General features: G+C 40.5%; 1 protein-coding gene across 1 annotated transcript in view; it reads right to left on the bottom strand.

The window, feature by feature from the left end:
- LOC308286579 (metabotropic glutamate receptor 4-like) overlaps positions 1–12,054 on the bottom strand; it is a gene marked incomplete at both ends in the record, with an annotated part of 146,845 nt that overhangs the window by 85,107 nt on the left and 49,684 nt on the right. Inside the window, one exon of the mRNA XM_080727654.1 lies at positions 1,578–1,713. Coding sequence (XP_080583780.1) covers positions 1,578–1,713 — 136 coding nt within the window. The remainder of the gene's footprint in view (positions 1–1,577; positions 1,714–12,054) is intronic.

Below are 12,054 nucleotides of genomic sequence, written 5' to 3'. Positions count from 1 at the left end.
ATTTCCACACGACTATATTAATGACACAGTTCAATATTGAAAATGGGTGGTTTTCCCCTTTAATATGTTTTGGGTAATTTGATTGGGACATCCCTACTCAATTTAACGTTACCGGTAAATTTGTCATGCATGTGTGATTGAGAGCACATCTTTTTCCTGTGTCACACGTACACGCACACACAAGTCTATATGTCTCTTTCCTCAGACTATGCTGCCATGGTTTGCCACCAGTATACAGGTAGCTGTGTACATCTCATCCTACATGCCCCCCCCCCCCCCACACATTTTTTGTATATTCTTAGGCTTTAACCCAGTTTAACTGATGATTTGTTTAATTGTGTTTATACTGCATTATGCTTTATTTGTTATGTGCTTCTAACCTACTGTACAGCACTTTGTTCAACTCTATTATTTTAAGATGTGCTTTATAAATTAGGTTGGATTGGATTGGAATTACATTAGAGACCCAAAGACATAAAGCGATTAAGGGGCAGCGATAACCCGACACTTAATTTCAACTCGCAATATTTGACTGACTGGTGATACAAACATAATTGCCGCAAGATATTAATGTCACATTGCGACACAGCGCACCCAATGACAGAAATCTTTTCAGTGTGTGCTGGATCTTACTGACATTGGAACTGGGCGCACATACATGTATTAGGTTAAAACAGTGTTTAGTGGTTATAACTTTCAGTTTGTCCCATTGATGCCACACAATTCTTTTGTTTTCACTGTCCATAGATTTGTCTCCATAGGCTGTCTACTCTGGTTGCTGGTTAATAATGTAATGAGAGTCTTTTATTATATCACTCCCCCCTTTGCCCCGTGCTGTTTCACACTCGCAGGGGCGTCACACCAAATTCTGGGCCCTGGGTACAAGGATTCACTGTGGGCCCCCCATGAAAGTTAACTATTGAAAAATAGCAGATATACAAGCTCACAGCGCGGCACCGAGTGCCGCGCTGCGAGCTTGTAGATCTGCTATTTTTGAAAACAAATTGAAAATGTGTGCAAGAAACCTATGTTTCCATGTCAGTGGTGGTCAAACTTTTTCATGTCAAGGACCCCCAAGATGATATGTATTTGGTCACGGACCCCCATCTCAAAATATTTATTTCCAGGGACACATTTTCACGACTTTTCAAAAATAGCAGATCTACAAGCTCGCTGTGAGCTTGTATATCTGCTATTTTTCAATAGCTAAAGGGCCCCTCCACCTTGGGCCCTAGTAACTCAGTCCCACTCCCCCCCCCCCCCCCCCCCCCTTGTGACGCCCCTGCACACTCGCACAACCCCAAACCTTGTCATCACATGCCCCAGACAGGGAGAAAGATGGAGAGAGGTAGGGCATGCCTCCTGGCAAAGATGTATGCTCTACTGAGCACCGGTTTCTAGTTTGCTTTTGCATTTCATTATAATGAAAGCTGAATTGTTCAAAAAAACTGTTCTGTTACCCCCTTTCCCCGGCACACCGTCACCATCCCCCTATCACACGCCATTTCTGTGTTGTTCAGTCTAATCACTTTCATTCTCATCTTCACAGTGGTTATCGAGTTACTGTGTTGCCTTACCTTATATCGTCTTCATTGGCGAAGATTATGACCACTCTCGCATTTTGGTTTTCTCTGAGTCGCCGGATGACCTTGTCAAACTCTCCCTGTTTGGCCTCCCGAGGAATCTTGACCGACTGGAAGATACACACACCCCCTAATCAGACACAGAAAGATACATAACACAGTATTCAGTCATTTTGGGAGTAACACAAACAGAAGGACAAACAGTAAGGACCATGACAGTAATGTACTTTACATATCAGAGGTGTTTTGCAAGTCACAAGTAAGAGTCATGTCTCATGTCCAAGTCACCAAGTCACCAAGTCCCAAGTCAAGGTACAAGACTGACAAGTCATATTGCCATTTCAATGACTAATAAATATATGAAATGTATACTAATCATGAATGAGTTAAAAAAATGTGTATTTGTTTCAACCAGTTTCTTAAAACAAGTACAACTTAATGTAATCATAAAAAGGCAGTGTTGACATTGTTTTGTTCTCAAGACAAAAACTCTTCTGTATGACACCACCCACACCTCTCACAGTCACAGCCTGATCTCCCTTCTGTCGTCGGGGAAACAATACTGGAAAGGATGGAAAGGATGCAAAACAGTTTCTTCCCCAGGCAATCAGACAAACTCCAATCTCCCTATTTAATAGTAAATGAACTTGGGAGGTATAGTTTCCTATACATTAGATAGAATAGATGAGATTAACTCTATAGATGAATTTCGGTCAGTTTCAATTCAAGTGAGGAATGGTCTGTAATTACATGGTTGAGAGAGTCTTTTAAACATTAATTTGACTTCCCTGTAATATATTATTAAAGGATTAAAAAAAGGTCTCGGCAGAATCTTATGCACAAGGTGTGACTTCTACAATAGCTCCAGCAGCACATGTGGCAGAGCTTTTTCTTTTTCTCACTGTTGACAGTGCTCTCAAATTGTAAAGATTTATGTTCGATTATCAGCTAGGCAAACTTAATGTTTTTGTTTTGCTTATTGAGATTAGATTTTGTTTTATTTTAAACTTTGTTTATTGGGATCACTTTGTTTATTGGGAATCACATACACAATGTATGAAATTCAGCTCATAAGGAAGAGACCAACGAAAAGAAAAACGCCAAAACAACCGAGAAATTACAACAAATTCCAGCACAACTGAGATTTGATTTGATTGGGTGATTGATTGAGCCATCTGTAATGGGTGTGTATTGGGGTTCATTGGGGTGTGTTCAATAAAACGCTCTCACTGCCGACTCTGAGTGAGAACAGCTGGAGTAGCTGTGTGCAGGGGTGTCGCACCAAATTCTGGATTCATTGACTGGGAACGCATTATTATGCATTATTTTGTGATTTAATTATTGAAAAATGGCAGACATACAAGCTCACAGCGCGGCACGAGTGCCGCGTTGCGAGCTTGTAGGTCTGCTATTTTTGAAAAAACGTGAAGATTTGTGTCAAATCCTTCTAAAGTCTTTTGAAAAACCTGTTTCCCAACTCAAAGAAGCAAAATTTGAGTTACAAATGTTCGCTTAAAAAATACATAATTCAAAGATTTGGATACATATTCACGACTTTAAAAAAAATAGCAGATCTACAAGCTCGCAGCGAAGCACTCTGTGCCGCGCTGTGAGCTTGCATATCTGCTATTTTTCAATAGCTAAAGTATAAAATAATTAAGGCCCCTCCACCCTTGGGCCCTAGTAACTCAGTCCCATTTCCCCCCCCCCCCCCCCCCTAGTGACGCCCCTGGGTACAGTTACGCGTATTTTTAACCTCGTTTCTTGTGCTGTCATCGTTGGCAGTTTTAACTCTGCTTCCCCAGCGGTGTGGCAGTTAGAAAATCACGTCTGACTCATCAAGCATAGCCCTTCATCAAGACACTTGACCCATGGGAGGAATATATAATCAAAAGAAGTACTAAGTGTGTGATGTGAGCCAAAAGGTGAGACGGTTATCTGCACTGCACTGCACAGGGACTCTTCTCAAAACTCAAACAAGAGAAGCTGGAGAGGGCTCCATCACATCACCTCTGCTTTCATTGCATCTAATTGAAATATATACTGCCTTTGATGTTGTCTAAATAACACAGCTGTGTCATCCTGGGTTCTGTCATTACTCTTTGAACAACAAAGGCAGCTGGATGTTCCACTTTGTGGACGGATGATTTTATTCTGCCCCCATAATCCTATCTTTAAAATGGTACCAAACCATGTATTACTAATTATGTTATTTTAGCTGATTACACCAAATTAGATGAAACAAAGAATGCGGTTGGTAAATCATGTCGAAGTAAATGAAATTAAGGCTGCGGGGGGGGGAGAGGACATTAGGGGGACACCGTTACGTTATGCAGGGGAATGTGTTGTGTAAGGGGGCCAGTCTCTTCATCATTCCAAGACCAGGGTTCAGTGCTTAGAACTTCAACTAGTTAGAAAAAGATTCCTCTCGCAGACTCGCGCAAACAAAACAAAAGTCAGTGGTGGAAAAGGTACTCAAATGTTTTACTCACGTAAAAGTTTCAGTAATGCAATATAGAAATATAAGTCCGGAATTCAAAATGCACTTGAGTAAAAGTATGAAGGTATTGGCATCGAAATGTACTTAAAAAGTACCAAAAGTAAAAGTACAAAATGATCTACAAGCTCAGAGCTTGTAGACCGGCTATTTTCAAACAGCCTAAGTATAAAACAGGGCTACAGTGGTTAATGTATGTTTTATATAATATTATAATTTAGCCTATATCTCCAAAGCAACTAGTAACTAAGTTTTTCAAAAAATGTAGTGGAGTAAAAGTACAACATTTCGAACCCAGATGTAGTGGAGTAGAAGTAAAAGTATTGATAATTGGAAAAAACTCAAGTAATGTACAAATACCTCAAAATACAGTACGTAAGTAAATCTTCTTAGTTACTCTACACTAGTGTCACAAATAAATATACAGTATGTGATATAAAATACACTACTGTGATGAAAGCCTTGGTACGCAGAGACCAGCACAGCTTCTGAGGAGGAGGAGGCCATGTCTTACACTGTCAAAGCCAAAGTGTTTCTCAGACAGTGGTCTCCGAAACTATGGAGATTGCACCTCAGTGATAGATGGCTGTGATTATTGTGATTATGCGTCAACCTGTTGGTGTTCCTCCTCCTGTAGTGTAGCTGGCAGTACGGTGAAGGAACAGTGCCACTGCAGTGCTGTGCGTGGTTGCACTGAAGTAGCAGTGTTGTTGATGAGACTTGAGTGTTTACAGTGTTTAGAGACTGAAAGGTCAAACCTTCTTTAATAATAATAGTGGGTTTCATTTGTGAAAATCTCAAAGTGCTACAATAGGTGGTTGCATAACAGGAAAATCCTCACACATCAAACATAATAAGAAACTGAAACCAAACATTTAAAGCATTTATGTCATGTAACCACTTTAATAACCATTATTTTGTATATTTGTCTATTCAAAAATAGCCGATATACAAGCTCATAGCGCGGCACACACACACACACACACACACACACACACACACACACACACACACACACACACACACACACACACACACACACACACACACACCGAACTGCTCACGTCCACCACTCACTTCAAACTTGCATGGTTTGATTTTTAGATTTTCTTTTTCAGGTCTTAAAAAGGGTTAAAACATGAGGGCATAAAGTCTTCTTTAGGAAGGAACATGTTACCTACAGTACAGAGGAAAAATCTGCTTCTCATTTAAAGCTTTTCAGTTGCTCATGAGACGTAAGGGAGCCACACTTTTGTTTCTCATGTGTGCTTCATTAGAAGATCAGATATTGCTCTCCTTGAAGCTCCTTGTAGATCCTAAAGGTGCTTTAGGATCTTTAAGGAGCTTCTCATTTGGAGCCATGTTTGAGAAGAATTTGAGTATCTTATTCTGAGATTACAGGGAGTGAGAGACGAGATGTAGGGGAGCACTCTCTATTGACTCATTAGTGTATCCTATATTACTCTCATATTGAGCCAAATATGAGAAATAATTGAGTAGCTTTATTTGAGATGATAGGAGCAATAAATGAGACATAGGTGAGAGCTCTCTGATGGCTCATTTAAGTCTCTTAACTGTGACCCAAGATTCTTACTTTGAGCCATTAATGAGCAATAATTGAGATTTAATTACCCAGAACCTTTTTTTCTCACTTGGAGCTGTAAATGAGATACAGTATACATGCAGATATTTTGATATAAAAACAATACAATAATTTCCTTCAATAAAACTTTATTTAATTTCCTTCAATAAAACTTTATTTTCTGTAAGGTGGCTGAAGATGAAGTGCTTTTAACAGTAGTCTTTTAAAAGACTACTTTGGAAAAGGTTTGGGTTGTGTATTTACCTTGCCATGATGTAACTCTAAGGTGGCCAAGAAAACAATACATTTTAGTTATACAACAACCCAAACTACGACCAAAGTGGTCTTTTATTCCAAATAAAATAAAAACAAACATCACAGTTCCTCCCCTTACTACTCATGAATGCAGTGCCAAACAAGAAAGTGACCCTAATCAAATCAATGTGACCAAAACAGTCACTGCTACTTAAGTCAAATACATGCAAAAAAAAAACACATGCAATAATACTTAACTAATTAAATGCGCACAGCTTAAAAGTTCACTTAAGAGTGCAAAGTGCCCATTGGTCAGTGCAAAAAGCAGAAGTGACATGTACTCCCAGCAAAACCGGACAGGAACAAACAGTCAGTGATAACTATTCCAGTTATAAGTTACAGTTGTCCTTACCAAACGACCGTTGTGTTTCATTGTATAATGTGAGGACAACATTCACGAAGGACTGCCAGTCTCTCACGTCTCCGTCCTGGGTAGATGAATCTATCTGTTCCTCTGTCTCTTACTCCAGTATCCGAGGATCTCGGGTGGGAGTTCTTAAAGATTGTATTAAGTTTCCTGCACCCTGGCCAATTCCTCCACCCCTGCAAGGAGAACCCAACAACGGTGTCCGCCTTCCTCACCAGTCTGTTGAGGTTGAAGGTGTCACCCGCTCAGTTGTTCCTCCCCAGCACGTTATTCCAAAGAAAACTGCTCCACTTGCCATACCAGATTGGTAGAACATCTGTAGCATCCTGTTGCACACGCCAAACGATCCCGTCTTCTCAGGAAGAGCAGGCTGTTCTTACCCTTCCTGTGAATCGCCTCTGCGTTGTGCGACCAGTGTTTCCACGGACACCGCCTTCCATCCAGCTTCGGTGCCATACCGTAAGACATAGTCTGCAGACAGGGAAGATGAAATTAGCTATATAAGCACAGTCAACATGTTTTCCCCACGCCAGTGATGTCGTTCGAACCTTCTCTCAGTCAGTGGGGGAAAATAAAAGATACAATGTTACATTAAACCCTGAGACACAATCTCTTCCATTGAAATAACCAAAGAGTTAATGATCGTTTCGGCCTACACCTGCCACTGTTCAGCGACTGTTGCAGCGCAGCTATCTACAAGACTCTTATTAAGAAGGACCCAGAAGGGGCACTGTTTGATGTAAAGTCATCAACAAAACTTCCAGCTAAACCTTCAGTTTTAGAGGGGCTTTCAACAGGATAATCACAAGGTTTGTGTGCTTTATTAAGATAAAGTACCAAAGAAATTAGAACAACCAGGCTGACCGCATTTAAGACAAAGTGTCTTTCCTGAACAAAGTCTGTGGATTAACTTCAAGTGCGTTGTTAGTGAGTTGGCATTGGCCTGAGGGACTTTACAAATAAAACAAAACATCTCAGTATCAAATCAGTGCATCATCAGAGCACTCAGATAACAATATACTTTTCAGTATTAAAATTCAGTGCAGCATCAGAGCCCTCAAAATAAATCTTCTCAGTTTAGCATCAGAACCCTCAAAACCATCTCAAAAGTATCAGAAATCAGTGCAGAATCAAGAGCCGGGAGTCTCTGGTAGGGGACCCAACCGGTAGGAGACAATATAATCTCAAAAGTATTAAATAAATAAAAACAAAATAAAAATAATAATCAGTGCAGCATCCGAGCTCTCATTTATTTGACCCTGGGATTGACCTTGGTGGTAGCAGCATCTATCTGGTAAACAGCACTTTGCAAGAAGTGGTAGACATTAGCCAGATCCCGGTTGTACGAGGTAGCGAAGACGAAATGATTTTTAAAAAGCGTGTCGAAAGAGGCAAGGGAGTCTGGTGACTTACACGGGATTGCACGTTTGTCAATCACAATGAAGTATTTGTGTATGGTACACCTCTGGGTCCCCACAGCCAGTAGATAGGGTTGACGACTCTCGTGATGCTGTCCAGATGCCCCTCGACACTGGTCCCAGTCTGTGACAAGAGAACTTCATTAGTCATGTTATTACAATTAATATGTTTGCAGTTTAGAGCCCCAACTTTATGAGATAGCCACCAGAATCACTTCTTGCCACAAAATGCAACCAACAACATTCTGCCTTATCTTTATTCTGCTAAATGTAAAATAAATAAACATATTCATATCGGTGTATCTCAGGCTGATGGGGATAGATCTGTGGGGGGCGAAAGCAGACAATTATCACAGGGCAGTCGCTGATTACAGATGAGCATGGTTATCGCATGATTTCACAAAAGTATAGTTTTAAGGGTGACTATTAGGGACAGAACAGTGAGCCATCTTAAACTTTAATTGAACTATAACCTTACCTAGATGAACTTCACAAGGTGGTCAATGGCTTGTCGGGCTGAGAGCTTCCCTGGTCTCTTGTTGCGGCCTTGAGGTGAGGGTGGCATGAGGTGGATAAGGCAAGATGGAGGACATCTCACTGTCCCATCCTGAAAATACAAGGGAGAGAAAAAAACCCAGACATTTTTACTAAAATCTCTTCATTTTGGTTTCGAAACCAATTCCCTCTTCCATTAGTATTAGTCATTTAATTCCAGCATACCATTTTCCAGTTGTCCTGTTGGGATTCAGCTTTATGAAGCAGATCTTCAAGGTCGCCTGTCTGGGTGAGGCCATGGCTTTGTTCAAGGACTTTCTGCCTGTAGCGAGTAGGCCCCTTTTCCAGGAACTTGGAAAAGGGGCAGCGATGCAGCGATGTCATCACCAAACATCAGACTGAAATTCTGCTCCATCTGCAGACAAGATGGAATACAGACGACAACATGGCATACATTTTTAATAGGTTCACCTTATGACCAGGGCTGTGATCTGTTTAAAGTCATTTTTCATTTCAGTTCGACTTTAAGGCAATACATACCATTCCCGCAATGTCAAGAAATCTTGGAAAGGTGGTGAATATTTCAGAGGACTTCACTGGGTCATGAACCATTGCTTGGCGATGGGTGAAGGTGTGTTTCATCTTCTCCTCGACGATTGCTTCATCAGTTGTATGGTTCATCAGTGCGATGGCCTCACAACACTGGGTTTTGACAGGGGATTCTGACACTCTGTAATGATCCTCTCTCCTCCAGGTTTGGCCATCAGAATGTTTTCAATCATCTAAGTGGGAGGGGGGAAAAGGGGGGGACAGGGATTTGGTGGCCAAATATATTTACAGTAGCACAAATGTAAACCATGCCCCCCATACTTCTCCGCAATTGTACTTTGCCATTTACCCCCCTGCTGCCCCCTTTATCAGAATCACCATCTTGATCTCCATTTCAAACAGTCATCTGCAAATCTTACCTGAGCGAGATGAGTCAGGTCAGCTCTGTTCCTTTGGGCAGGACACGGCTGCAAAATGGTGGTGTCATCAGTCCCCATTGTCTGCACTGGAGCTGAGAAAGGCTAGTTTCAGTGAGCCTCACTGAATCTAGCATGTTGACATAACAGGAGTGATTATAATAACATGTGATTAGCAAGAGGGGATCATTTGTGTTAAGAGTAATGTAAAAGAGATATTATAAATAAATATTGCGTGCCGGATCAAACAACATGAAGTGCTTTTGCGCACTGCTGCCAGTAGCCTACTTATTTAGCGTCTGGTACTAACTCTGCTGTCACGTACTGCAGTTGTTCTCAAACTTTTCAGGCCGCAACCCCAAAAATAATCATATTTTAACTGGGGACCCCCCACCCTGACGAGCACTAAGAGTTGGGACAGTAGATTTTGTATAACACTGTTCTATTGTGAAAGTCTAGCAGATCTACATGCTCACAACGCCTCGCATTGCGAGGCTTTGTGAGCATGTAGATCTTCTATTTTCACAATCTCTGAGTCTAATATTTGATCATTTGGCCCAATGTTTAGTCTGTCATTTTAGAGGTATTAAAAAGTCCTTAAATTGTCACTTTAGAAATGTGCAAATACCCTCTATACACTTAAAGTTTGTTGGTTTGTTTACTGTTGAGAAAACAATGATTAGCCAATCATCAGGGGACCCCCCAAAATAATTTAGGGACGCCCCTGGGGGTCCCGACCCAAAGGTTGAGAACCACATTTCTAATACCTCAAAAGAACAGGGGAACAAAGGAAAGAAAAGACCGTTATAACATTAAAAGTAAACAAATTATATAAAAACTGGTCAAACGTTGCCCAAATTGTCAAATGATATAAGAGGCAACAATTGTGAAAATAACAGATCTACAAGCTCACTGCATTCCAAGTGCTTGTCAGGGTGGAGGGTCCCCAGTTCAAATATGACTATTTTGGGGGGTCCCCAGTTCAAATATGATTATTTGGGGGGCTTAAGTGGTTAACAGTCAACAGGATCACTGATTACATTAATTATGAGAAGCAGTGTTCTTGGTGACATCACCACCAACAAGTGCCACAGGATATAAATAACAACAAGTGGGCTTGAGACCAGTATATTATACCAAAACTTCATAGGATAGACCAAGGATATTCTCCTCAAAAATATAAAATAAATAAAAAATACCAACAGTACAAAGGCAGGGCCCTTAGCCAATGAGGCTAAGGGCACAGGGGTATATATTTGTGCCCATATGAGCCCACACTGTTTTGTATGAACAGTATTTCTAGTTAAGAACTGGTTCTCAAACTGTTTTTTTATTTAAAGGACCCCCTGTTTTTAGTATGCATATGGCCATGATCCCCCATCATCCATAACTCCCCTAGAACTGTACAAATGGAACCAGATGGACCTGTTAGGGTTAATTTGGTTCCATTTGTATACTCTACTACCATTGCTAGCTAACATTAGCCACAAATACCACACACACACACACACACACACACACACACACACACACACACACACACACACACACACACACACACACACACACACACACACACACACACAGTATTGAACAGCTGCTAGCTAACTTTGGCTCTGTTAGCCACAATACCACACAACAGGCTGCAAGCTGTGCACAAATACACAGCAAAGCACCTTCTGTTAATACAAAATAAAAAAACGTCCACTTCTATCAAAAGGGAAGCTTATCTTACACATTTTGAACATTCAGTTCCATTAGGATGTAGTCTACTGTAAAAACGTTAGCATCAGCTAGTGTTAGCATTAGCTAGCGTTAGCATTAGCTTAGTTGTACTGGTTGGATGAACCTTTCAGAAAAATACACACTTTGTACAAAAACACTGCAGACAACATTCTTAAGTAACATACAGTACATGTAGGTTACTTTATCCAGTGGCTATGTTGTTTCACCTACCTAAAAAGGATAAAGTCCATGAGAGCATATAACTCCTGGTTGTTCTTCTCTTCAGCACTGACTGACTGAGGTTCAAAATGGCAGCCAGCCCAGACTGGTTCAAACCAGTTCCAAGTCGTTCCAATAGCTCCTCTCTGTCTTGAGGAGCAATAGATGAGCAGCAAATGAGCAGCAAATGTTTCCTCTGAGAAAGTATAATAATAAGGATATGCCCCGCCTCCTACAGAGCTCTGTTTCCTGCTAGATCAAAGCAATATGTGATGTCACTGTTCTCATCCTTCCCAGTTGTTGTTTGGGCAATTAACCCTTTGACTGACTGCTGCTGAAGCAATAATGCATTGTTTTTCATGAACTACTGTACACTTATCTAAAGATTAGATCTGATCAGATCAGATCAGGGGTCTTCAACAGGGGGTCCGCGACCCCTAGGGGGTCCGCGGGGATACTGCAGGGGGTCCCCTAAAAAAGGGGGGGGGGGAAATATATAGGATATATATAAATATATAATTTATTTTAAGAAAGAAAAAAAAGAAAAAATATATATTTTAATAGCATTATTATTATAGCAGTATTGAATGCACAATGTGATTTTACACAATTTTATACATAAATATACAATATATGTTGTAGCCCCCTTCCCTACCCTACAAGGTATCTCAGTTATAACTATTATAATTATAATAAACATACTATAAAGTGTTAGGCCTATACATCATTGGAAAAAATACTATTTTTGTCAATACTGCATGTAGAAATACTCTGTAACAAATCATTCTAAATTTACTTAAAGTACAAAACTGTTGGTATGAAAATTTATTTAAAGTGCAAAAGTAGAAAGTACTCATTATGCAGAATCTTTGAAAAGAGCAGATCTAC

Source organism: Nannobrachium achirus, assembly GCF_963921795.1.
Source record: "Nannobrachium achirus genome assembly, chromosome: 6".
Lineage (NCBI taxonomy): Eukaryota > Metazoa > Chordata > Actinopteri > Myctophiformes > Myctophidae > Nannobrachium > Nannobrachium achirus.
Note: the sequence above shows the minus strand (reverse complement) of the source record. Positions and strands in the feature narration are given on the sequence as shown.